Source organism: Macaca fascicularis, chromosome 7, assembly GCF_037993035.2.
Source record: "Macaca fascicularis isolate 582-1 chromosome 7, T2T-MFA8v1.1".
Taxonomy (NCBI): domain Eukaryota; kingdom Metazoa; phylum Chordata; class Mammalia; order Primates; family Cercopithecidae; genus Macaca; species Macaca fascicularis.
In genome coordinates, this window is record NC_088381.1 from 56419781 (window position 1) to 56445634 (window position 25854).

Genomic DNA, 25854 nt, shown 5'->3' on the forward strand with positions numbered 1-25854 from the left:
TATATGGGAAGTGATTCTCTGTTTTACCTGGGAGTGTTAGACCTCAGCCCAGTCCTTTGCCCACTTGTAGATGCCCAGTGGCCAGCCCATTGGTCTTCCTGCCCCATCCCCAATCCAGCCCCAGGGAGGCAGTGGTGCCAGCCTCCTGCCCGCACCTGCTTAGAGACTTTGAGCCATGTCTTTTTGAGCCGGAAGATTGCACTGCGGTTCATGGATGAGGTGATCTCCAGCACAGCATTGTAGTTGTGGAGGCAGCGGCAGATGTCAGCCACGGCCACCCACTTCTCGATGGCGCTCACCCTGGCATTGATGTCCTCATTGCGGATGATTTCTGAAGCAATCAAGTTACTGATCTTTAAGCCAATGCAATAAGACAGGGAAAAAGAGGAGTAAGTATTGCAAAGATGATAAATAATCACTATTTGCAGATATAATTGCCTGTTTGAAAATACAAGAAGGAATTGGACATCTGTGAGAACAATGAACAGAGCTTGCTAGGGTTGCTGGCTAAAGGTTCAATATAGAAAAATGAAAAGTTGGCCGGGCGCGGTGGCTCACGCCTGTAATCCCAGCACTTTGGGAGGCCGAGGCGGGCGGATCACAAGATCAGGAGATCGAGACCACGGTGAAACCCCGTCTCTACTAAAAATACAAAAAATTAGCTGGGCGCGGTAGTGGGCGCCTGTAGTCCCAGCTACTCAGGAGGCTGAGGCAGGAGAATGGCGTGAACCCGGGAGGTGAAGCTTGCAGTGAGCCGAGATCGCGCCACTGTATTCCAGCCTGGGGGACACAGCGAGACTCCGTCTCAAAAAAAAAAAAAAAAAAAAAAAGAAAAATGAAAAGTTTATATATACATTAGCAATAATCAATTAGAAAATACAACAAAAATACAACCTTCCAAATAACAATGGGAATTTGTAAATACCTAGGAACTTAATGAGAACTATGTAGGATGGAAAAAACAGGTCACCAAAGGATATAAAAGGCTTGAATAACAGAGAAAGAGATCAAATTCCCAAATGGGAATGTAAATATGTCATTTTTCTGAAAGCTGATACATGTGTTTAATGTAATCCAATAAAACACTCAGGCCTGGTGCAGTGGCTCACACCTGTAATCCCAGCACTTTGGGAGGCCGAGGCGGGCGAATCATTTGAGGTTAGGAGATCGAGACCAGCCTGACAAACATGGTGAGACCCTGTCTCTACAAAACACACACACACACACACACACACACAAATTAGATGGGTGTGATGGTGCATGTCTATAATCCCAGCTACTCAAAAAGCTGGGGCAGGAGAATTACTCGAACCCAGGAGGTGGATGTTTTAGTGAGCTGAGATCGCGCCGCTGCACTCCAGCCTGGGTGACAGAGCGAGACTCCATCTCAAAAAGAAAAACAAAAAACAAAAAACAAAACAAAAACCCTGAAAACAAACAAAAAACCAAATACCAACGAGAGCTTTCTCTAGAAAAGTAATTATAGACAAAGTAATTCTAAAGTTCATCTGGAAGAACAAATAGTTAAAAGGGGCCAAATTCTGAGGGAATCCCCCATCACACAACTAGAGCTTGGACAGGACACACTTTGAAGCACTGCTGGTCTCACATACACAGTAGAAGATATCTTCTAGGACTCCATCTCCAAACATGACATGCACATGAACCAATCAAGGGCAGGTTGGACCTGGAGCAGCTGGGGTCGGGGGTGGGAAGCTGGGGCTAGAACATCAGGGAATTAGAATTGCAAGAAGCTGGAACAGCAGGAAGCAGTGGGCTTTCTGGTACATTCTTTTGTCACTTCCTAAGACTTTTTTTGTTTTGTTTTGTTTTTTGAGACAGAGTCTTGTTCTGTTGCCCAGGTTGAGTGCAGTGGTGTCATCTCGGCTCACTTCAACCTCCCCTTCCTGGGTTCAAGCGACTCTCCTACCACAACCTCCCAAGTAGCTGGGATTACAGGCACACACCACCATGCCTGACTAATTTTTGTATTTTTAGTAGAGATGGGGTTTTACTATGTTGGCCAGTCTGGTTTCGAACTCCTGACCTCAAGTGATCTGCCCGCCTCGGCCTCCCAAAGTGTTGGGATTACAGGTGTGAGCCACTGCACCCGGCCTTTGTGACTGTTTAATTATTTTAAAATAAAAAATTAAAAAAAAGACTACTACTTTAAAAAAAGGCAATAAAAGGACATTTACGGATGAATTAAATATTATAGGGCTTTATTGCTAAGAAACCTCAAAAATAATTTCTAAAGGATGCTCATCAAGAAGAATGAATTGTAAAACTACTTAAGAATGGAACTACTACTTAAGAACTACTACTTATTATCAGGAAGGATAATAACGCACAGTAGTACATGTATTATATTTCTTAATTAAATTGAAGTTGTAGTTAAATTTTTTTCCATCGAGAGAACATGGAACTTAAAAACAGTTTTATATAAAAGTTATACTAATTTTTGAAATAAATAGATCAGTCAAATCTTCCGAGAAGAAGGATAAAAGGAGTATCTGCCAGTTCATTCTATGAAGCCAGTATTACCTTGATACTGAGACCAGAAATGGATAACAAAAGAAAGGAAAGCTACACACCCTTTTGTTTAATATACCGTGACCACATTGGGTTTATCCCTGGAATGCAAGGATGATTGAATATTAGAAAAAAAGTATAATTGTCATTTACTATATCAACAGATTAAGGGAGGAAAACCATATGACCATCTCCACGGATGCAGAAAGAAATATTTGATAAAATTCTGTATTTGTTCATGGTTAAATCCATTAGCACCCAAGGAACAAAAGCTAATTTAAAAAAAAACCTGGTAAAGAAACAAACATCATTCCACATAGGGAAATATTAGAAGCATCTCCTTTAAAACCAAGAAGGTGGCCAAGTACAGTGGCTCACACCTGTAATCCCAGCACTTTGGGAGGCCGAGGTGGATGGATCACCTGAGGTCAGTTCAAGACCAGCCTGTGCAACATGGTGAAACCCTGTCTCTACTAAGAATACAAAGATTACCTGGGTGCAGTGGCGTGCACCTGTAATCCCAGCTACTCGGGAGGCTGAGGCATGATAATCGCTTGAACCTGGGAGGTGGAGGTTGCAGTGAGCCGAGATTATACCACTGCACTCCAGCCTGGGCAGCAGAGTGAGACTCTGTCAAAAAAACCCAAAAACAAACAAACAAAAAAACCCCCCAAAAAACCCCACAAAAAACCCAAGAAGGAGACACATGATCACCAAGTCCATTCCACGCTGTCCTGGACAGAGACGGAACTAGGGTGAGGCAGGCGAGGTATGGGGTACAAGTGCAGAAGGGTAAGTAGCTCCTTAGATTTTGCTCTCTGGGGACCTTGCTTGTCTTACCCCAGTACCCCAGCTTGGCCATGGTCCTGAAGATCCTGGCCAGTACCAGCTAAGAGGACAAAGACATTAAAGGCAAAAGGACCAGAAAACAGCAAACAGAACTGTGCCAGGGAGAGACGAGGTAAATCGCTATTGTGCCAGCACATGTCCTGTGTATCAGAACCAAATGGTGGATTTGAACAGAGATGGCCAAATGCCAGGTCGTTACAAGGGCAGCTTCTCAGGTAGACCGTGTGCGTTCAAAATTGTACTCTGCTGTGTAATGTTGGGGATGAAATTTCCCCTCCTCGAGCCTCAGTTTCTTCATCCACAAAGTGGGAATGGCAGGATTAAATGAGATGATGCTTTTGAAGCACAGCGTCTAGCATGCGCTGAACGCTCAATGAATGCTCACTTCATATTCTTATCTGTCACTTGCTTGACTCCTGGGCACACAGTGGGACAGGGGAAGGGAGGGGACGGTGATTTGTTGCCTGGTGCTGTAAGGTGTGGTCAGATCAGGCCTCTGTCAGGATGTTTCCTGAGGCTTGGTCTCTGTCCCTCTTTCTCTCCTGAGAGGCACACAAGTCTCCTTTCTGCTGCTGTGCTTACTGCAGGAGCCACTGGGTGCCCGGGCCTAGGAGGCCCCAGAGGGCTCCTCCCCTGAGCTGCAATCCCTGGGTCTTTCTTGTTTCTTCCAGGCTGCTGAGGATCCTCCCAGGATATGGTGTGCTGGGGGCTGGGGCTGGTGGGATGTGGCCCTGGCCAAGGTGGCCAGGGCAAGTGGAATCATGTGCTCCCACCACCGGCCCTCAAAGGCTCTTTCCTCGTGTTGATGATTAAACTCAGAAGAATGAGGATGCTGAGTGCAACTGTTCTCAGGGCTGTTACGAGGCTGGGAGTGACCCATCTCTGTGGTTCAGGGGCTGGAACTTGCGCAAATGTGGGGAAGTTGCTGGGAGGGATTTCTTTCTTTCTTTTTTTTTTCTCACACAGCCGATTTGCACTGTGCAGCAATGAAAGTCATGAGCCACCACACACCGGTTAGGAGACCTCAGCATTTGCCCCTCCAGAGCCTTGGTTTCTTTGTATCTAAAAATGTGAGGACAGCCCCCATCTTTTAGTTGATGTGAGCTTTCAATGAGATTACTATGCACAAAATGCTCAGTGCTAGGCACCAGGTAGGCACCCGGTTAGGGGGCAGTGGATATTCTTATTAAAGAACATTGCAAATGCTCCCTGTGGACATGAATTGAGCCTCAGAAGGCTCTGGGACCTGTCTGGCCCCCAGTTCTCTGCTGCTCCCATGTTTCTCTGAGAAGGGATTCTGGGAGTTGGGGGTGTGTGATGCACCCATCTGAACTTAGTGTGCTAATCAGTCAGTCCAGACGCTTTGAGTCGCTTATGCCAGGCCAGTTTGCAGGCCCAGTGCTTGGTCCCATCTCAACAGTTCTTCCCCACGAAAGCTGGGGCTGGGAGGTCTAGAGGAGGGGGCTGGAGGAGCTGGATATTGGATCATCTTGATCCTAGCTGGGGACATTCAGGAGCCTTAGTCTCGCTCAGCACTGTGGCCTCCTAACATTAAAGAGAATTAAACATTCACCTTCAGGGTAGCCGAAACAGCCAAAACATTAGGAGATTCTGAGGGTTCTGGATAATGTATGAATTAGAGGGAAGCTGTCTGCCATTTGATGAGGTTAAAAAATAGGAAGCATAGCAAGGTCTTCATTGCTTTCCTTCTAATCCTTCATTCCTTTCTGTTCTCTTTGCCGCAGACTCCCCAAACACCCTGCTCCGAGGAGTGACCCCTCTTAGGAATCACAAGTCCTGGGTGAGGGCTCGTGGCGAGCCAATGCTGGGCTGAATGTCTTTAGATGACTGCCCAGTTAATCATCCTACGACCATTCTATGGTCAGCCCCACTTAATAGGAAAAGAGACCGAGACCGAGGTGAGGCAACCAGCCCAAGGCCACATGGCAAGGGGTGGCAGGGCTGGAGAGGACCCAGCAGTCTGGTTCCAGCCAGGTGTATAGCCCATTCTCTACCCAGCCTCTTGAGCATCTTGCCAAAGAAAAACCTCAGCGAGAGAAGCGGTCCCATCCATACTCACATCATTGAAGTGCTTGGTGGTTTTCATGATATAAGGGGTCCTTTCATTCTTTTCCAGTTTCATCCATCCTTGTCCGAAGAACTCCCTGTGGGAAGTAAGGGGAGACCCAGGTGGAGGAGGTGAGGTTTGCCTTGCTGATTTCATTGCTCCATGCTTTTTATTTTATTTTTATTTTTTGGCTTTTTGAGGCTGTCATTTTGGGGGAATGACTTTCTGCAGAACCCTGGAAGGAAGGAACCCTGGGCTGAAGTCCAGCTCTGCCTTGTCGCAGCTGTGTGGCCTCAGACAAACCCTTTATAGAGCAGGGCTTCAGTTTCCTCATCTGTAAAATGGGAATAAAGACGATCCTTTCCTCACAGGGTTACTGGGAGGCTGAAATAAGGTGTGGGAAGCACACACCTTATTGTGAGGTACAGTGGAAATAATTTGTTATGAATCTTGTTTTCTGACAGGGAGAATTCACATTTTAGTCATTGCAGCAGCTGGTCTGTAGGATGAGGGAATAGAAGGCCCTAAAAGGGGGCAGATAAAAGGCTTAAAATGCCTGCAAGCCAAGCCACAGGCTCCTGACATCATAAAGTGACAGGGAGAGGGGACCTTGGCAGAGCCCTGTGGGCAGAAGGGGCCAGGGGAGGTGATCTGTGTTTGAAAACATATCCCGCTTCTCCTCCTACAGGGACATATCAGGAATATCAGCTGCTTCTATGTCCAGGAGATGTGACAGGTTTCCAAAGTGCCGACGCTCTCTATTTACACGAGGCAGCACCCACGCTGGGGAGGGCTGCGAGAGTGCCAGGTGGAGCTGAGGCCAAAAGCCCCTCAATCATTCAAATCCGGCAAGCTCAATTTTGGGAAACCATTCTGGGACCATTGTTAGGAACTGAGACATATTTGTTACAAGGATGCTTACTGCAGCGATAAATATAAAAGTGGAGACTGAAAACACCCTTGTGGCTTAGTAACACACTGTTAGAGAATGCTGTGTACTCATTAAAAATAATGTTTACAAATGCCATGTTGGCATAGCGTCAGAGGAAGGAAGAAGGATACAAAATTATAAAAGTAGAATAACTGCAATGAACACCAGGGATGACTGAGGCCAGAGCAGGTAACAGCAGGCCTTGAGGCTTCTTCAAAGTCCACATCTGTCCCCTAAATCAGCTCCTGGAGGTCACTGGACCCACACACGCACCCACGCTCATACCTGTGTGCACAGTTTCTCACAGGTACGTGTGCACACACACATGAACACATGCTTTTTTCTAGATACTGTCTTTCTAGGAGCTCTGAGTTAGAGATGACTCCAGAAAAGTGTGTATGTGCAGCTGACAGGTAAGGAGAGAACTTGGTGGGCAGGAACAGAAACAGGCTTCTCCGTCATTCTGCGGACCCAGGCACTATTGTTTTAAGCTGTGGAGGGTCCGCACAGCTCTGGAAGTTCACTGTATATGCTTCTGGGGTGCTGTCCAAGACAGTGCCTGAGGAAGCGGGGGGAGGCAGGTGCTGCCTGCAACACTTACTCATAAGGAATCTTCTTGAAGACGAGGTGGTCTAGCAGGGTCAGCTGCTCCGCAATCTCTAGGGCCGAGTGGTTTTCAAAGGGCTCAGCCTTCACGCCTTCAGCCTGGTTTTGAGTTAGGGGAGCAAGGTTTTGAGTTAGGCCCACGACGAACACCTCCTGGATTCTCAGCTGCCTCTCTGGGGGTTTCTCCCCCTCGAATTTGGTGGGCGGGTGGATGGGGTATGATGCCACCTCGAATCTGGTGGGCGGGTGGATGGAGTATGATGAGGGAAGGTGGAGGGAAGGGAATGGAGGGAGATGGGCCCCGCCCTGTTGTGCTGGTGTGTGCAGCCCAGTGCTCGGACCGCCCTCACCCACCCTGCCAGGGAGCTCCCAGCACATGCATGAGACAACCGAGGTTTCCAGATGTGAACCACTGGCCCAAGTTGCTAAGCTGGAAGTGGGCTGACTAGGACTGGAGCCCAGGTCATCTGACTCCAGGCTGTGCCTGGCCACTCCCTTTAGGGTCCGCCTGAGCCAACAACTGGCTCTATACAATTTCCTTTTGAAACTAGCAGGTGTGGACTCCCAGGCGTGATTAGCTCCTGGGATGGTCCTGTGCTTAGAAGACAGCTGACCCACCTTAGTCCTGGGCCTTAGTCAATGTCTCTGGTCCCCAGGGGCCACCCTTGGATACTGTCATTAAGGGTGTCCACTACTTGGGCCCTATGATCAGAGATCTTCAGGGAAACGTTAGCCAGGGGACAGTGGTGCCCACGGCAGGAGATGGATGAGAGGTGGACATGGGGAGGCCAGTGTATTGGGCACAAAGGCCTCTTGGAAGGTCTGCTGGATCTGAGTGAGGGGTGCTGGAAGGCGGTGGGTAAAGGGACAACTATGTTGGTCTTGGGAGGAGCCTGTTAGGAACAAGAATCCTCCCCCATCACCACCTCAGGACCAACTGGGCCACACAGGAGGAGAGGAGAGGGGTCAACTCCTCGGGCAGCAGGTGCTCCAACAGATGACTGTCTCGTGTGCCTCACGCCTTCGCTTTCTCATGCTCACTTCACTCTGTCCAGAAATCCCAGTGGGCTGGGCTGAGCACCCACAAGCAGCCCATCTGCTGGGTCCCAAAGGAAGTGGGGCCATCCCTCCTAAACTAAGTGTCTCCCTTCCTCCCATTTCCTCCTCAGATGAGCACTGAGGTCTGCACCAAGGCCTCGCCACATGCCGAGACAGAAAGGCAGGAAACACGGGCCCTGACCTCAGGGAGCTCCAGCCTAAATGGTTCCAAGTCATGTGAACGGAGCGAGGACCGTGGAGGAAAACAGCCTCTGTGTGTCCGTGTGGGTGCTGTGTGTGTATGTGTGTGTGTGTGTGGTGTGTATGGGGTGTTTGTGGTGTGGGTATGTGTATGTGTATGTGTGTGTGTGTGGTGTGTATGGGGTGTTTGTGGTGTGTGTATGTGTGTGTGTATGTGTGTGTGTGTGTGGTGTGTATGGGGTGTTTGTGGTGTGGGTATGTGTATGTGTATGTGTGTGTGTGTGTGGTGTGTATGGGGTGTTTGTGGTGTGGGTATGTGTATGTGTATGTGTGTGTGTGGTGTGTATGGGGTGTTTGTGGTGTGTGTATGTGTATGTGTATGTGTGTGTGTGTGTGGTGTGTATGGGGTGTTTGTGGTGTGGGTATGTGTATGTGTATGTGTGTGTGTGTGTGGTGTGTATGGGGTGTTTGTGGTGTGGGTATGTGTATGTGTATGTGTGTGTGTGTGTGGTGTGTATGGGGTGTTTGTGGTGTGGGTATGTGTATGTGTATGTGTGTGTGTGTGTGGTGTGTATGGGGTGTTTGTGGTGTGGGTATGTGTATGTGTATGTGTGTGTGTGTGTGGTGTGTATGGGGTGTTTGTGGTGTGGGTATGTGTATGTGTATGTGTGTGTGTGTGTGGTGTGTATGGGGTGTTTGTGGTGTGGGTATGTGTATGTGTATGTGTGTGTGTGTGTGGTGTGTATGGGGTGTTTGTGGTGTGGGTATGTGTATGTGTATGTGTGTGTGTGTGTGGTGTGTATGGGGTGTTTGTGGTGTGGGTATGTGTGTGTGTATGTGTGTGTGTGTGTGGTGTGTATGGGGTGTTTGTGGTGTGGGTATGTGTATGTGTATGTGTGTATGTGTGTGTGGTGTGTATGGGGTGTTTGTGGTGTGGGTATGTGTATGTGTATGTGTATGTGTGTGTGTGTGTGGTGTGTATGGGGTGTTTGTGGTGTGGGTATGTGTGTGTGTGTGTGTGTGTGTGTGTGTGTGGTGTGCCTGTGGGTGATGTGTGTATGTGGTGTGTGGTGTGGTGTGTATGTGGTATGTGTGTGTGTGATGTGTGTGTGGTGTGGTATCTGTGGTGTGTATGTGGTGTGTGTGTGGTGTGTGCGTGTGTGGTATCTGTGGTGTGTATGTGTGTGTGTTGTGCGCCTGTGTTGATGTGTGTGTAAGTGGTGTGTGTGGTATAATGCGATGTGCACGTGGTGTGTGTGTGTGTATGTGTATGCATATGTGTGGTGTGGTATGTGTGTATGTGGTATGTGAGTGTTGTGTGCGTGGAGTGTGTGGTGTGGCGTGTGGTGTGGCGTGTGGTGTGGTGTGTGTGTGGTGTGTGTGTGTGGTGTGTGCGTGTGAGTGATGTATGTGGTATATGTGGTGTGTGTGTGCATGGTATCTGTGGTGTGTGGTATCTGTGGTATGTGTGTGTATGTGGTTGTGTGTGGTGTGCACCTGTGTGGGTGGTGTGTGTGTGTGTGTATGTGTGGTATGTGGTGTGGTATCTGTGGTGTGTATGTGGTGTGGTGTATGTGTGGTGTGTGTGGTATGTGTGTATGTATGTGGTGTGTGAGCACTGTGTTTGTGAAGTGTGTGTAGTATGTGTGTGTGTGTGGTGTGATGTGTGTTGTGTGTGTAGAGTGTTGTGTGTGTGGTGTGGTATGTGTGTTTGCTGGGTGTGTGTGGTGTGTGTAGTATGTGTGTGTGGTGTGTGTTTGGTGTGTGTAGTGTATGTGTGGTGTGTGTGGTATGTGTGTTTGCTGGGTGTGTGTGGTGTGTGTAGTGTGTGTGTGGTGTGTGTTTGGTGTGTGTAGTGTATGTGTGGTGTGTGTGGTATGTGTGTTTGCTGGGTGTGTGTGGTGTGTGTAGTGTGTGTGTGGTGTGTGTTTGGTGTGTGTAGTGTATGTGTGGTGTGTGTGGTATGTGTGTTTGCTGGGTGTGTGTGGTGTGTGTAGTGTGTGTGTGTGGTGTGTGTTTGGTGTGTGTAGTGTATGTGTGGTGTGTGTGGTATGTGTGTTTGCTGGGTGTGTGTGGTGTGTGTAGTGTATGTGTGGTGTGTGTGGTATGTGTGTTTGCTGGGTGTGTGTGGTGTGTGTAGTGTGTGTGTTTGCTGGGTGTGTGTGGTGTGTGTAGTGTATGTGTGGTGTGTGTGGTATGTGTGTTTGCTGGGTGTGTGTGGTGTGTGTAGTGTATGTGTGGTGTGTGTGGTATGTGTGTTTGCTGGGTGTGTGTGGTGTGTGTAGTGTGTGTGTTTGCTGGGTGTGTGTGGTGTGTGTAGTGTATGTGTGGTGTGTGTGGTATGTGTGTTTGCTGGGTGTGTGTGGTGTGTGTAGTGTATGTGTGGTGTGTGTGGTATGTGTGTTTGCTGGGTGTGTGTGGTGTGTGTAGTGTGTGTGTGTGGTGTGTGTTTGGTGTGTGTAGTGTATGTGTGGTGTGTGTGGTATGTGTGTTTGCTGGGGGTGTGTGGTGTGTGTAGTGTGTGTGTGGTGTGTGTTTGGTGTGTGTGGTGTGTGTTTGTGTGTGGTGTGTGTTTGGTGTGTGTGGTGTGTGTGTGTGTGTGGTGTGTGTGTGTGGTATGTGTGTAGTGTATGTGTGGTGTGTGTGGTGTGTGTGTGGTGTGTGTTTGGTGTGTGTGGTGTGTGTTTGTGTGTGGTGTGTGTGTGTGTGGTGTGTGTGTGTGTGGTGTGTGTAGTGTATGTGTGGTGTGTGTGGTGTGTGTGTGTGTGGTGTGTGTGTGTGTGGTGTGTGTGTGTGTGGTGTGTGTAGTGTATGTGTGGTGTGTGTGGTGTGTGTGTGTGTGGTGTGTGTGTGTGTGGTGTGTGTAGTGTATGTGTGGTGTGTGTGGTGTGTGTGTGTGTGGTGTGTGTGTGTGTGGTGTGTGTAGTGTATGTGTGGTGTGTGTGGTGTGTGTGTGTGTGGTGGCTGTCAGTGAGTTTTTCCTGGCAGAGCTGCCCTGGGCAGGGAGGGGTGTGTACAGAAACCAAGGTGCAGGAGTATGGATGTTGGAGGACATGAAGCCTTTGGGGATGTGGAGAGGAGAGTGGCAGGGCCACTGGGATGCCAGGTTGTAGTGAGAGGACCCAGGCAGGGGATCCCCTGTGTGCTCACAGGGAGGGGACCCTCAGCTTCTGAAGCAGCTGAGTGAATACAGGTGGGCAGCCCAGCCACCTTCCCATCTGAGGGTACCTTCCCATCTGGTGCCCTGGGGTTGGGCTGAACTGACAGGGCCAAGGGTAAGCTCAAGGAGCTGGGTGGCTTATGGCCCAGAGGCCCAGGCACTGTGGGGCCCAGAGGCCTGCACCAGAACCAGTGGCCAGAAGAGGCGTTCTGGCCAAGGTGGGGTAGTTGGCTCCTTTCCCTGGGGTGGCCTGGGAAAGAGGGTGACCCTGGAAGCAGAGGTCAAAAATGACAACTTCCTCCACCTTTTATAGGCTTTTGAAAATCCTCGCTGTCTCTAGTGAGGCCGCGGGGTCCTCTCAACCCAGATCTGCCCCACACGCGCTCTGGGGACAAGAGCGGGCAGCTCAGCGGCTGTTTGTTCTGGAAGAACCTCAGGCTGTTCACGAAGGAACAAGGGGCCCTCATGCTCTTGAGGGGTAAACATTCCAGGTGGGCCTCTTCTGGGAAACAGGAGCAGAGTGCAGTCAGCTTCCCTTCAGCTGCCAAGAGGAGCACTTCTGTCCTGGGGTTTACCCAGCATTCTGGCCCCAAAGGGTCAGTCTGGAGGAAGTAGGGTCTGGGCATCGTCAACTTCCCTGCCTAAGGAGCACGTGTGGGTTCCTGGGGGCCCAGCCCTGCAGCGCTGCTCTGGGGGCAGAGTGTGGGCAGAGTGCTTATAGCTTCATAGGTGCCCTCACCACTTCCAGGAACCAGGAGGGCAACATGGGAGGAGTGGGGGCAGCAGGGGCCCAGAGCCTAGAGTCCCAGGTCCTCACACTGGCTACTTCCAACAGACTGAAGGTCACTCAGCCAGCAAGGGGCTGAGCCAGCATGGCGCAATCTCTGCCTCTGGTGGGGGTGGTGTGGTCAGAGTGAGTCTGTCTTGAGCATCCCTGGCTGCTGTGATGCAGGGGCCAAGGGCTCTGGGGTGGCTTGTGATGGTATTCTGGGGTGCATAGCACTGACTTGGAAAAAAGTGGGCTGTAGCAGGACACTGGAAGTGCACAAGACCATCATTCCCTTACTCCTTGTGGAATGCCACGATGAGCTTGGCTTTGTTTGTGGTAAGCACAGCTCTCTCTCTGGGGTCCCATCATTTCTGGGCAGGTGGTGAGCTGCAGCCCGACTTCTGAGGATGAGGCAGTGTGGTAGATGGAATGAGGGAGAGTTGTCACTCTGGAGTCAGCCAGACCTGGGGTGAAGACCAGCTCTTACACTGCCACTAGGGCCTCCCCTTGAGCCTTCAGAGGGAGCATGACCGTTCCAACACCTTTTTTTTTAGATGGGGGTCTCACTCTGTCACCCAGGCTAGAGTGCAGTGGCTCGATCTCAGTTCACTGCAACCTCTGCCTTCTACGCTCAAGCAGTCTTCCCACTTCAACCTCCCAAGTAGCTGGCATCACAGGTATGCGCCACCATGCCTGGGTAATTTTTTGTATTTTTGGTAGAGATGGGGTTTCACCATGTTGCCCAGGCTGATCTTGAACTCCTGACCTTAAGTGATCTGCCCACCTCGGCCTCCCAAAGTGCTAGGATTACAGGTATGAGCCACCGTGCCTGGCCTCCCTCTCACATCTTAATTTCAGACTCCAGAACTACGAGAGAATAATTTTTTTTTTTTTTTAAATGAGACAGAGTCTCCCTCTGTTCCCTAGGCTGGAGTGCAGTGGGTGATCTCGGCTCACTGCAACCTCCGCCTCCTGGGTTTAAGCGATTCTCCCGCCTCAGTCTCCTGAGTAGCTGGGGTTACAGGCACCTGCCACCACACCTGGCTAATTTTTGTATTTTTAGTATTAATGGGGTTTCACCCATGTTGGTCAGGCTGGTCTCCACCTCCTGACCTCAGGTGATCTGCCCACCTTGGCCTCCCAAAGTGCCGGGATTACAGGTGTGAGCCACCGTGCTCAGCCCATTCCTGTTTTTTTAAGCCACCCAGTTTGTGGTATTTTTTCACAACAGCCACAGAAAATGAATACGGGTGATGCCTGTGCTGGATCAGGGGTCCTGGGTAGGAGGACGGGGAGGAAAGCCTTGGAAAGCAAGAGGGTGGGCCCGGCTCACCATCTGTGTGATCTCCTCCAGCGTGATCTGGTTGTCACCTGGGTCCTCCTGGGTCAGAGTCCTAGGCAGGAACGAGAAGGCATAGTGAGCCCCACTTCACTCCTCTGCAGCCCCTCCCCAGCTCGGGCAGCCCCACATGGCCTCTGCTCTTACGCCCCTCTGTCCTCATCATCCCCATTGCCAGGAGCACCCTTTCCTCTTCGTCCTTCACTCTCTTCTTCCTGATGGTTCTGACCCTCCTGGCTGTGGGAGGTCCCCTTCTGGGGCCCTCTCAGCCCCTGGGCTTCCTGCATCTGATTGGGTGGGAATGGCCTTTCTGCCACCTCAGGCAGGGAGCCCTTGAGGGAGGGACTGTGTCTGATTCAGCCCCATAGCTCTGGTGCCAGCATAGGACTGGACATTCAGCAGGCGCTCCTGTGAGCACATGGATGACGGGATGCATGAGAGGAAGGAAGCACAGGGAGCAGGGAGGCAGTATGGCAGCCACAGGCCCAGAGGAAGGACTGCAAGGATGGAGTTGGGATTGCAGAGGAGAGTGATACCCATGGTGGGGAATGAGGGTGGAGCCTCAAAGTCAGGCCAAAGTGCCTCACGCTCACGGTGATGGGCTCAGAGTCACAGCTGGTGAGTGCCAACGGAGGCTGCGGACACTGGAGAACCAGGTCTGGGCTGCATGGGGACAGTCAGGTCTGCAGGCCTGCCGGAGCTGCAGGGAGTGGCTCTCTGGATCAGCCTGGCAGAAGGCATTGTCATGTATATCTTACAGCTGAGGAAATGGCCCCTCAGGGAACTGCCTCACCTGGGGTCCCGCAGCTGGAGCACGGTGGGCCCATGCTCCAAACCAGGGCAGCCAACTCCAGAGCTTGCTCTTTCATCGCACCCAGGGAACAGGCTCCCCTCCGAGGGTGGCTTTGATCAATATGCTCGCTGGGGGGCTCCACACACTCCTAAGGCCTCCTGGGAGGATGTGAGCGGTGGTTGTGTGCATGCACGTGCGTGCGTGTGTGTGTGTGTGTGTGTGTATGTGTGCACACACTCTGGCCTCTGTACTGAAGATGGGGAGGTCTGAAAGAGACTTTAGGACTGTGAGCCTGAGGGAAGAATGGGCCCCAGCATGGGGCCTCAACGGCCTGGCTGGGGAGGAAGACTGGGCACTCTGGTCACAGGCAGGACTTGGTGGAAAGTCTGGGGAAGCTGGGGCCAGGCAAGAGGTGAGGAGGAAAGGCCAGGGCCCAAGCCCTCACACCTGGGCTGGGCTGGGAGCAGACAGGCTGAGTCGGTAGGTGCCCGCCACCCACTGAACAGCTTGTAGAAGTGACACCTGTGATCTCACCCCAGCCTTGAAGTGGGTGTTATTCACCCATTTTATGGATGAGGCTCAGAGAGGGGCCTTGCCCAGTTCACATAAGTCACTGGCTGAGCCAGCTCAGACATGGGGCTGCCTGACCCTGACCTCTGCCAGGAAAGGACAAGCACGGGTTTGAGGATAAACAACTTAACTGAATTCAATTCAACAGGCACTCCCTGAGCACCTACAAATCAGGCCTTGCCAGCACTGTTTAATAAATCTCTGTAGTGATGGCAGTGATCTACACCCTGTACTGTCCAATGTAGGGGCTGCTAGCCACATGTCAGGGGTGAAACTGAGGCTGCTGGGCTCATGTCACTGAGGAGCTGAACTTTAAATTTTATTTAACTTTCATTAAGATTTAAATAGCCAAAGCTGGGCACGGTGGCTCATGCCTATAATCCCAGCACTTTGGGAGGCTGAGGCGGACGGATTGCCTGAGGTCGGGAGATCGAGACCAGCCTGGCCAACATGGTAAAACCCCGTCTCTACTAAAAATAATAATAATAAAATTAGCTGGGCATGATGACAGGTGCCTATAATCCCAGCTACTGGGGAGGCTGAGGCAGGAGAATTGCTTGAACCTGGGAGGTGGAGGTTGCAGTGAGCCAAGATCGCGCCACTGTATTCCAGCCTGGGTGACAAGAGCGCAAAAAAAAAAAAAAAAAAAAAAAAAGAGTTAAATAGCCTTGTGTAGCTAGCGCCTACCATATTGGATGGCACAGGCTAGACAGGGGGTAGCAGCTGTGGACACACATGCAGAAGTGTGCTGGGTTCTTGCTTCGAAGAGATCAAGGTCTGGCACAGGGTGGGGAGAGAGGAAGGAACGACAAATGGACTACCCAGGCTCGAGCCTGTCCCCAAGAGCTCACCTCTACCCCAGCACTCCTACTTGGGGCTGTCCTTGACAAGGGCGCTCTTCACCTCCCTGGCCTCTGACCAGCCCACATAGAGTCAGAAGGCAGGGCTCCTGTCGCAGCGGGCAGTCCTGAGCCAGGAACCAGGTACTGCCTTTACCTGATGATGTTGGCTGCAGCCTTCCGCTCCTGGGTCAGGAGCTCCGGGTCGTGCATGACTTCTTCCAGGAAGCCGATCACCTTGCATTTGAGCTCATCGTTGGTTTCAAAGTCCTGCCAGGAAGGCGTGATGGGTGGCTCTGGTTACTGTTTTTGAGCTGCTCTGAGGTGGTCTGGGCCCAGGCCAGAGGAGGGAGCTCCAGTTTCTCTTCTGCCCAGGGCAGGCTGACCTGCCTCATTTCCTTTCTGCTGGCTTCCTGGCAGGGCATGAGAGGCTCTCCAGGCCTAGAGAATCTTAGATAAAAGCACTGGGGCCAGACCAAAGCCCATCCTTCAGCTGGCTGCACCCCTGGGCCAGGGAGGCACAAACCTACCTGTACCCCTGCTACAGGCAGGGTGGATAGACAGAGGCCCATTGTCCCTTCCTTGTCCTTGGTTCCCTCCTAGGGAATCTGAGCAGTCCTCTGGGAACATCAGGGTGGCACACTTGATCTCCCTCCCTCCTGCTGCCCCACTGCCAGCCATCAGCTCACTCTGCCCGCAGCTGCTTTTGGAAGGCAGCTGGTTCCTGGGGCCATTGCCTGGTGGTCCCCAGCAGCCTGCCCAGGGAGGGCTCCCACCCACCTGAGAGTGCTTGGACACCCAGTGGCGGAGCACGTTCAAGACACGATTGGTGGCTGCTCTGCGGATCACAAACTCCTTGTCTCCATTCCTCTGGTCTGGGGGAAACCCTGGCAGCATGCGTGGCAGAGGGGAGAGAGGACAGGTGAGGACAAGAAACAGAGCTTGACACTAGCCTGGATTTGCCTCTGGGATCTGGCTGAGCTGGGCTGAGAGGGTCATGGGCAGAGGGATAATAACATATTTAACAACTAGTGTCTGACCAATAGCACAGATGTCATGGCTTCTCAGTGGACATGGTCCATGCATGCCCAGCCTCTTCTAGACCTCTCCATCTTTCAAGAGCTGCTGGAAGGTTCAGGCAGCCTCCAAAGACAGAGCCATGCAGGCCATCCCCAGGGACCAGAGCTCACGGGGGCCCCTATTCCAGTCTCTGCTGCAGGACCAAGGCTGCAGAAGTGGGAGGTGGAGCATGGGGGAACAGAGGTTCCCATGGTCGATGGGCTTTATGTTGAGTAGAAGTTGGCCAAGTAGCAAAGGGTGACGGGTGGGAAGGAAGGGGCCTCCAGGCAGGAGGGTCGGCACTAGCAAATGCCTGCAGGGTGGAAGTTTGGGGGTGGGATGGATGGCATTCAGTTGGGCGCTGGAAGAGGAGGGTGCAGGGCAGCCTGTGCCCTAGATGTGCAGTGGCCCTGGCTCTAGGTGTGGTGTTCAGGCCCTGGGTGTGTGCACAGCCCCAACCAGTGCAGAGAGGTGGGGATTGTGACCCCACACCTCCATAAGTGGAAGGCGGTGCCCAAGTCAAAATAATGATTCAGGAAGCTTCGTGTCCAGTGAGTGAGTGAAATCAATTGAAGCAATTTAACAGGACCCACTTGTGCCTTCAGCAGCACACCTTAAACACCCACAGTAGAACAAGTCCCCAGGACCATGCCGGTTATCACCTGCCACTGGGGTTGACCGTGGGGAGGACCCTGTGAGCGGAGACCACCCCACATACCTGCACTGGCTAAGGACATCCTCCGGTACTTCTCCTTGTTTGGGGTGCCCTCGTTGGCCCCCGCGGTTGCTATGGCAAAGGCGGAGGCAGCTGACAAGGCACTGCGGTTATTGTCCAGTTCGCGACAGGAGGTCATGACGACTCCGTTGTTATAGGAAAAAAGCGGGAACTCTGCAGAGAGGAGGGAACCAACCCTCAGCTGTCCCCAGTCCCAACTCCTCAGGCTGTTAGAAAACCAGGGGTCCCGAGGCTAGACCAGCGTCAAGAGCCAGCAGGCTGTGTCTTCAGGGTACGAGGGCATGTCGGGTGGTGCTGGTTTGTGTGTGTGGGTCTCTCTGTGTTAGAATCTTTGGGGAGAGTCACACCACAACACCCTTAGGGCTGCCCCTTCAGAAGCACCCTCCTGCTTCTGAAGAAGGTCTCCAGTCACCCCTTCCATCTCTCTGCAGCTCTCAACCCCTTCACTTCTCAGGTCCAGCTGGGCACGGGCCTGCCTGAGGGCAGCGTCATGAGTTTTCTTACTCTCTCAGTCTACTTGGGATTAACACATAACCTGTTCAATGTCTGACATCCATAACAATTCATACTGATGGGCTCGTGGGCACAGTGGGATGGAAAGAGGATGGCTCCTGGAGTCCAGTCACCTAAGTTGAAATTCTCCCTTATTCCCTACTAGCTGTGTGACCTTGGGTAAGTTATTTAACCTCTCTGGGTTTCAGCAATCTCCTTTGAATAACAGGCATAAAGCTTCAAAAGGTGGATATAAAGATTAAAGGCGATAACATAGATGAAAGTACTTTGTATTAGGTGAAAAGCTATATAAATGCTATGGAATATCATTGCTGTTAGTAATAACAATAATAATTTTTAGTAGTAATGACAGGAGAAGCCTGCTCCTGAAACCTTTGGTTTCATCTTGTCTCTGGAAAGCAATCCAGACTAAGACAAAATAGCAGTATTTATGCTGTGAGGCACAGATGATTTATTTTAAGGACTCACAGCTTATTTCTGAAATTTGGCTCTCCTAAGCTCTGTTCTGTGTGTCTGAGCAGCTGTGGCAGGGCTGCAGTGCGTTTGGGCAGTTTCTCTCTCAAGTTCGATGACCTTGCTACCTATTGGGTTTCTTTTGAAGGCCTGGATAGTGGGGAGTTCAGGCTGCAGGCTGCCCTTTGCATGTGAGAGCAGGGGCATTGGAGAAAGCTGTGTGAGGAGGGGCTGCCTGGGAGGTGGGTCCCCTGGGAGCTCTCTCTCACCATTGGGTATCTCACAGCCCCCTTGTATAGGGGAAAGGGCTTTATGAAAACCAGAGACCAAGACTGCTTCTCAAGGACCCTTCAGGATCAGGAGTCTGAGACTGCGGGTGAGCAATGTCACCGCCTCTTGGAGTCTTTCCCCTTATTTGAAAAACCTGGCCTTCCTGCAAGGTTGTCAAGATGATGAAAGGGGCCTGCGCAGAGCCTGACACGCAGTTCAGGAAGCACCTTCTGAATCAGGATCTTCCATGCATGAGCCCTAGATGCTGAGCTTCCCTGCCCACCTGTGCTGGGTGGGCTCAAGGCAGTCTTGTTTGAAGTTGGGAGAGTGACTTGGTTGAGTTGAAGAGCAGGATCTACCCAGCCAATGTTCCAGTGCCCACAGCCCCTTCCCCCGGGGCGGGGCGGGTGGGTCATGAAACATCAGAAAAGTTACTGCTCTTAGGAGCCACTCATAAAGCATAAGGGATGACACCCACTTGCCTGGACTCGACTTGACCTGCTGCCCTCTCCCAAACTGGAAATCTATTTGTGGTTTTGAATTGGTGCATTGTACCTGAAGAATTTTTGCTTTTGACTGATTTGGGTGTTGTTGGAGATTTAGTTGGTGATGTTTCAGTATCACCATCATCACTCTGGTTTTGATCAGTATCTGACTCCTCTCTCACGGAGACTTCTGAGCCTGGGAGAAAAGAAATAAATAATTTTACTTTTCTCAATTTTAATTTTAAAATTTAAATATCTGTTTTTAAAATTATGTCTATAATTTACTGAGGCAAAACAGAGTAAGCTTGCGATACAGCTGCTGAAGAAAGTTTAACAGCTTTGTTTCCCACAGATCTTATCAGAACCTTTCTCTTGCTAATGAGCACTGTCAATCTCCAAGATGGCTTTTGCTCTACCAGGGCTTCTCCAACCTTACCAGACACACCGGGGGATCTTGTCAGAATGCAAATTCTGACAAGATCGGGGATCTCAGGTGGGGCCTGAGAGTCTGCATTTCTAACAAGTTCCAGGTGATGGCCTCTCTTTTTTTTTTTTTGGCGAAGCTTCTTAGTTAAGGTCACCATCTGCTCCAGTTTTCCTCTGCTTTTTACCTATTGCCCCATGCCCCTGGTCGCTCTTAAAAAATGTCCTGTCTCGGACAATTAATTATAGAGGCTTCCTGATCTTGGGAGACTCATGGTCCACACACCCTTGGGAAGCTGATGAATTATATTAAAAGCGTAGGTCTGGCACAGTGATGTCTTGGTCAGAAACTCTTAACTGCTCTGGACCTCAGTTTTCCCACATAGAGAGTGGATGTAGTTGCATCTGACCTTGAGAACCCCCAAAAAGCCACAGGTCTTCTCTTTAGACAATAATGTCCACATGCACACACACATGCACACACATATTTATACATACACAAATACACATATACACATACACACACACACACATACACACACACAGTTTGGCACACAATTAGGTTCATGGGCTCCTGGATCACCAATCAAGAAGCCTGGTACAAGTTAATTTCTCAGGACTGCCTTGCGTTACATTTCAGAATGTGAAATTATAAAATTTCTGGTAGGCCATTTCCTTGGTTACTGACTTTCAGTTGCACGCATCACCCATTAACTGCATGTGCCACAGTGAATGTTACTTGGTAAGAAGCATGGTGGAGGATTTATCTCACCCCAGCTGTGCCCTCTGCTAGGGGTGCCCTCTGCCTTCCCTCTTGACAGCTGAGAGGAGAGAAATCCTTCCCTCTTCAAAGGCCTTCTCCTCAAAGCCTGGGGCATCTGACCAGCCCTGGTTTGCACGTGGGTGTGTGCACATGCTCTCATGTGCTAACCAAGACAACGCTGGTGGCACCCAAGATGTGGCCTGATCAGATCTAAAACAGAATCAGGCCTGACACTTTTAGAACCCAGGAAAAACCGTGAGAGTGGGGAGGCTCCAGCCTGTCCTGGAATTATCTCCAGCCTGTCCTGGAATTATCTCCAGCCTCTGTCTCACACCCAGCATTTCAGGTCTGCCTGGCGTTCAGCTGTCCCCGAAACACACAAGGCCTTTCTTTTCTTGCTCCTCAGTCATTCCTATCCTGTTCCCATGGTCTAGAATGTTCTTTCCTCTTGGTAAAAATCAAGATCCAACAGTTCTTCCAGGAAGCCTTCTATGACACCCCCAATGGTGTTCCCACCCCAACCTCTGTGTCCCTCGAGCATCCCCCTATCACACGCCATTCATATCAGGTGTCCACATTTCAGTGTCTGGTCTGAGTCCTCAGCCAGACTGAATCCCAGTGGGCAGGTGCTGCTGACGACCTCTTCTCTCCCGGGCCCTGAATGGTCCTGGCCCAGGCCCCGTCCTCTGCAGACATGGACAAACACAGGGATGCCACAGGATGCTGTGGTCAGGGCAGAGGGATGCCTAAATTGCTCACGATGGGAACTGACACTCATCTAAAGTGTGGTGATGCCCTGGGAATTTCTGCCTGCCTCCCGCCGCGCCCTAGGCTCCCACATACGGCTACCTCTCTGCACCGCCCAGACTCTGTGCTGCCTCCACAGTCTGCCTGGTGGGACCCCCAGCCTCTCCCTTCCTTCCCCATGGGAGCAGGAAGAGCAGCCCCGAGGCCTTGCTGGGCCAGGCTGAGCCTCAGTGGGGCTGGGAGGCTGGGGGGCAGCTCCGACGGCATGGCTACTCACTCTGCTTGCTGAGCACTGAAGGGTCTTCGGGCTTCTCAGGGGTCGTATCGCCCTCATCTGGAATCTTGTTGGTGAAGCTGCTGGACACATAGAGCTTGCTGGTGTCCAGTGTGGCCTTGCTGAAGGGTGACATGGCCGAGTACATGCTGGTGTAGCCATTGGAGTTGCAGCTGAGGGCGGCCAGGTCCAGGGCCTTGCCGCCGGTGATAATGGGGATGTTCAGGGAGAGCTTCCGCCGGCGGCTTGGCGAAGATGTCTTGGTGATGGACAGAGGTGGTGGCGAGGAGAACTTGCGGGTGGCGCGCGGGGACTTGGGGGGGTCACCGTACAGAAGCTTGTTGTTCTGGCCACTGGCAAACAGAAGCTCCAGCGACCTGTTGGGAGGGCGGGAGTGGGGGTGAAAATGACAACGTAGGCCTGCCTGCCCTCCGAGGCCTGGGGGCTGTCTCCAGCGGGGTTCAGAGTGGCAGCAATGGCTCCAGCATTCTCATGATCCCTGAAACCCAAGCCTGAGCTGATCTTCTGAGCAGGGACAATGTGATTAAATGGCCCGGGGCCAAGGGTCCTGCTTTGGGTGGTTTGGTCAGAGGATATGGGGCTTCTATGCTCCGCCCCCCACCCCCTCAGGGCAGCAGCTGCAGCATCTGACCTGAAGTGCTAAGGGTCCCCTGACCTGCAGGCTGTGTAAAACCCCCCTCCGTCCCACACAGGGCCTGCTCCCGCCTACACGCTCTGGCCTCATCTTTAGAGAGGTCCTCAGGCGTGGTTTGTGGAATGAGGAAGCTGAGGCTCAGAGACAGGAAATGACTCATCTGATGCCTCCTACTCTAAACCCAGGGTCCTTTCCACCTGCCATGAGGCTTGAGTGGCCCTATATGCAAACTTAGGGGGATGGGAAGCTGAAAATGTCCCCTGCTATCTTCATGACAGGGCCCCACCTCAGGCCAGGCTGGAAACAGGTTACACATCCAGAACAACCATAGCTTGTTTCATCAAGGCTGTCTGCTCCACGTTGCGCACAGGACAGGATTTCTCTCTTAACCCTCACTGCTGCCTCAGAACGTAGGCACTTTTAGTCTACAGGATAACTGTAGGAATGTCATAGGCAGGAAACTGAGGCTCAGAGAGGTTAAGGGACTCAGCCAAGGCCACGGGGCTGAGAGCAGTCTCTGAACCAGCCTCTCTGTTCTATAGGGCACTGCTGCTGGGCCCCTGGGAATGATCTCAGTGACTTTTAGGGGGTGAATCCATCCTGCATAGGATGTTTTCTTCTGCTTTCTCAGAGCCCTGGGAAGCGGATCATTGAGGTTTCAGAAGTTCAGGGCAGAGAGGCAAGATGTGCCCTGCCCCAGTGAGTCCTGAGATGGGGGCAGGAGGAGGGAACAGAAGAGGGAATGGGTGTATTCTGGGTCGTTGCATTGCTCTGGCAGCAGAGGTGTGGGTTGGGGGACGAATGGTGAGGTTCCTGGGGAGCCCTGGGGAGCCAGTGTGATTCAGGAGCTCTGCTCCAGGCAGCCCTAGAGCTGAGGCTCTGGCCTCATGTCTTGCCTAGGGTGTTTTGGGCTGGGGCACTCAGAGAGCCTCTGAGCCTCTGAGGGCTGGGATGGGCTGTCCACAACTGGGATCTGGGTAAGTGGCCTCTCAGAAAAGATAATCACCTACCATTCCTGGACGGGCTCCTCCTGGAGCAGTGAGGCCCATCAGGGGCCTGAACCAATCCCTGAACTTGACCTACTGCTCGGCAGCCTTGACCAAGTCCTTCATTACTCCATGTCTCTCGGGAAGCCAAGGCTAAGGTGGCCTGCATTCCTTATGTTGACTCACCCCAATTAGGCCAAAAAGGGCTCCATCGTTTCTCAGAGTAGGAGGTGGTCCAAGCAGAGCAGGGGTAAGATTCCTTTCTCTCTTCCTTTCTTCCTTCCTCCCTCTCTCCCTTTATTTTTCTTTCTCCCTCTCCCTCTCTCCTTCTGTCCTCCCTCCCCTCATTTCCTTTCTCTTTTTTCACCAAAGGAAGCACTGTCCTTTGATGAGGGTGGGACCCTGTGCTTCCAGGAGTGGGGCTAGGAGGTGAGAGCACCCTCCACACCCCAGGATCCCTGCAGGTGGAGATGGAAGAAGCTGAGACCGAGCAGTAGCACCAGACAGGTGAGCTATCCCTACCTCTCTGCAGAAGGAAGCTTGGTTCCAGGGGAGAGGGGGCAGTGGTGGTGAGCATCACACAGCTCCCCAGCACGTGTTACTGCTGCTCCCCCAGGGACCTTCCGGGTCACCCCCAACCCCGTGCATGCTCAGTTTTCCTCCAAGACGTGGAAGCTCTGTGGGCATAGGAGGATAGGGCACCTCAGCCACCTGGCAGGTATGGCACTGATAGGCTTCTTGTAGATGGTAATGAGCTTGTCCAGGACCACGACGGCGGTGGTGAAGACCCGGTAGGAGTGCAGGAAGGTGTTGAGGAAGTCGATGCTCAGGAAGCGCAGGTCTGTCAGCCTCTCCAGCAGCCGCTCCACGCTGGCGTAGCGGATCTGAAGCACTTTGCAGGAGTTCATGGTTTTGCTGAAGCGAATGTCAACATCATCACAATATAAGGAGGCGTCAGACCTGAGAGGGGAGGAAGGATGCAGGTGACGTGGGTCTAAAGGCATCTGAATGGTACCCACCAGGCCTACTCATCACTGCTTCCCCCACACACTGACAGCCCAGGATGGTCTTATTAAGAGAACAAGCTTGGAAAGGATGACATTGAAGGAGGGTACAACTTCGTTTTCCCAATATCCTAAAAACCCTCCATTATAAAACCCCTAGAAGTACAGGAGAAATATTACAAACTTAAAAACGTGTTGTTGAGTTCACAAGATACAAGGAACTCTGTTCACACAAACGTGTACATGGATGGGGTGCAGTGGCTCACGCCTGTAATCCCAGCACTTTGGGAGGCTGAGGTGGGAGGATCACTTGAGGTCAGGAGTTCGAGACCAGCCTGGTCAACATGGCAAAACCCTGTCTGGTAAAAATACAAAAGTTAGCTGGGTGTGGTGGCGCATGCCTGTAATACCCGTTACTCAGGAGGCTGAGGCACAAGAATCGCTTGAACCCGGGAGATGGAGGTTGCAGTGAGCTGAGACTGTGACACTGCCCTCCAGCCTGGGTGACACAGCAAGACTCTGCCTCAAAAAAAAATGTGTGCATGAATGTTCTTAGCAGCATTATTCGTAATAGCCCCAAAGTGGAAACCACCCAGGTGTCCATCAGCTGATAGGTGGAAAAACAAAATGTGGTCTATTCGATCTGGATCTGCTAGCAGCTGCCAAGATGTGAGGACAAAGGGGCTGAGATGGGTGTGAACTTGCAGGGGTCTTGTTTCAGCTGCTTGTGAACTTGAGTTGAGGTCGGCAGCCTTTACAGGGCATAGTGGGAACCAGTGGCCCTGAAGGTTGCTGTACCACATAGCGCCCTCTGGTGGTTAAACCACTGGAATCGTGTTTTATTGGTCATCCAACGGGAGCTATCAGGACTCTTCAGCAACTGTGGGTTTTCATTTTTTTGGACATTGTAAGTCTTTGTCATCATGTTTTACTTTTTGTTTTGACTACCAAGAATCTTAGAATCAAATATAGTGCTCATTTCTTTTTATTTACTTCTTTATTTTTTGTTTGTCCTTATTACATACTGATGGCTGTATCTAGTTTTCTTTTTTTTTTTTTTTTTTTTAAATGAGGCTAGGTCTCATTTGCCCAGGCTGGAGTGCAGTGCGGTGGTGCAATCATGGCTCACTGCAGCCTTGCCCTCCTGGGCTCAAGCGATCCTCCTGCCTTACCCTTCCCAGTAGCTGGGATTACAGGTGCATGCCACTATGCCTGGCTAATTTTTGTATTTTTTGGTAAAGACATGGTTTCACCATGTTACCCAGGCTGGTCTTGAATTCCTGGGCTCAAGTGATCCTCCCATCTTGGCCTCCCAAAGTGTTGAGATGTCAGGTGTGAGCCACTGTGCCCAGACTATCTAGTTTTTTCTTTTCTTTTTTTTTGGAAATGGAGTCTTGCCCTGTCACCCAGGCTGGAGTGCCTCTGCCTCCACGAGTCAAGTGATTCTCCTGCCTCAGTCTCCCAAGTAGCTGGGATTACAGGCACGCACCACCATGCCTGGCTAATTTTTGTATTCTTCGTAGAGACGGGGTTTCACCATGTTGGCCAGGCTGGTCTCAAACTCTTGACCTCTTGATCCACCTGCCTCGGCCTCCTAAAGTGCCGGGATTACAGGCGTGAGCCACTGCACCTGGCTCACCTGTTCTTTCGAGGGTATCTTCTACCTAGGAGTGTAGATAGTGCTCAGAGGAAGCGAGCAAATGGACATAGCCTCCCTTTCACACTATCTTTCTTAAATGCTTTTCTTTGGAAGCATTCTTGGGATTTGAAATAAACAAACAACTTTTACTG

At 51.4% G+C, this 25854-nt stretch overlaps 1 protein-coding gene across 9 annotated transcripts in view; it reads right to left on the reverse strand.

Moving 5' to 3' along the window:
• Positions 1-25854, reverse strand: part of RASGRF1 (Ras protein specific guanine nucleotide releasing factor 1) — a 320023-nt gene that overhangs the window by 24184 nt on the left and 269985 nt on the right. For 6 of the 9 annotated variants that reach the window (XM_073996501.1, XM_045395885.2, XM_065548270.1 and 3 more), the window contains 10 exons: positions 23762-24019; positions 21422-21795; positions 19282-19407; positions 17473-17643; positions 16476-16582; positions 15853-15965; positions 13488-13548; positions 6982-7085; positions 5462-5546; positions 156-353 (listed from right to left, as the gene is read on the reverse strand). In XM_073996501.1, coding sequence (XP_073852602.1) covers positions 156-353; positions 5462-5546; positions 6982-7085; positions 13488-13548; positions 15853-15965; positions 16476-16582; positions 17473-17643; positions 19282-19407; positions 21422-21795; positions 23762-24019 — 1597 coding nt within the window. The remainder of the gene's footprint in view (positions 1-155; positions 354-5461; positions 5547-6981; positions 7086-13487; positions 13549-15852; positions 15966-16475; positions 16583-17472; positions 17644-19281; positions 19408-21421; positions 21796-23761; positions 24020-25854) is intronic. The other 3 variants (XM_073996502.1, XM_073996503.1, XM_005560224.5) reach the window with 1 other exon arrangement.